This window comes from Haliaeetus leucocephalus, unplaced genomic scaffold (assembly GCF_000737465.1).
Source record: "Haliaeetus leucocephalus isolate CR32 unplaced genomic scaffold, Haliaeetus_leucocephalus-4.0 Scaffold605, whole genome shotgun sequence".
In the NCBI taxonomy this organism is placed as follows: Eukaryota; Metazoa; Chordata; class Aves; order Accipitriformes; family Accipitridae; genus Haliaeetus; species Haliaeetus leucocephalus.
Genome location: NW_010973041.1, coordinates 618458 through 619501, shown reverse-complemented (window position 1 = coordinate 619501; position 1044 = coordinate 618458). Strand labels below are relative to the sequence as shown.

General features: G+C 54.0%; 1 protein-coding gene across 1 annotated transcript in view; it reads right to left on the bottom strand.

Annotated features, from left to right (window-relative positions):
- The window catches only part of DGKQ (diacylglycerol kinase, theta 110kDa), a 96976-nt gene extending 96406 nt beyond the window's left edge, over positions 1 to 570 (bottom strand). The window contains exons 1-2 of the mRNA XM_010578161.1: positions 430 to 570; positions 49 to 339 (exon numbers count right to left, since the gene is read on the bottom strand). Of these exons, the coding sequence (XP_010576463.1) occupies positions 49 to 339; positions 430 to 570 (432 nt within the window). The remainder of the gene's footprint in view (positions 1 to 48; positions 340 to 429) is intronic.
- Positions 571 to 1044: the final 474 nt, after the last annotated feature.

The following is a 1044-nucleotide window of genomic DNA, read 5'->3' as shown; positions in this document are numbered from 1 at the left end:
CCGCCCGCCCTGAGGGGACGCCGGAGCCGGCCCGCCGGCTCCCCTCACGCCAGCGGCCCTCCCTCCGGGCCGCCGCCATCCTGCCGCCTCCCAGGCGTTTCTGGTCAGGTCCCGGCGTGGCCTGAGGCGTCCCCGCGCCGGCCGGGTGCGAATTACGCGCAGGGCGCCTAGGTTCAGGTGAGCGCCGGAGGGGTAGGCGGAAGGGTGTCGGGAAACGAGCTCCTCCGCACCTAGCAGGCATCGAGCGATGGGCGTACCTCGGTGCCCCGCCGCTACTGCCGCTGCATTGCGACCGGTGACAAAGCCACAGGAAGCAAGGCTGAGGCAGGGAAGAAAGACCTGCTTGTGAGAAGGTCCGATCGCAAACAGGCGGCGGGTTCCGTTTGCAGCTTAACACCGTGAAGCTTGAAAAGACTGCTGGTTTCTTACCGTGACATTAAACCGGACAGTTTTGCTACCACAGCCTCGTGCAATTTGGGAGTGCACGAAGCTCCGTCTCAAGAAGTCTTCTGATGACGCATTGGGAGAAGAAGATGGTTTGCTGCAGATTTTGCCTTCTGCTGCCAACATCTCTGCCTTGATGTGAAAAGACAAAGGGTTCTGCCTAGCGGTCTGTGTCCTCTATAACACAATTTTTTTGTTCTTTATGTTCACTTCACCTTCCTGTTGCTAGTTTTGAAAATATCTACACACCAGAAAGTTTCTACGTTGCTAGTCTCCTCCTCTGCCTCTGAAACGCCTGTTTCTTACATTAGGCAAAGTAATGTGGCTGGAGTAGGTTGGGACAAGGAAGGAGGCTCTGCCTCTGGATCTCGTTTATATAGATGTGTGCTGTCCGCACCTCTATTTGTCTGATTGGGTCCTAGATCTCAGCTTCCTATTAAGTGAGAATCTCCCCTGAGCTGTCTGAAACAACGCCCAGGTACCTTCATTAAGCCATGAGAGACAAGAAAAGAGTAGTTCAGATTTTCATCCCTGACTCTGATTTATTTGTGTTTTGGTGAAAGGTTTAATAAATCATCCTGTTGTCCTGTGGAACAACAC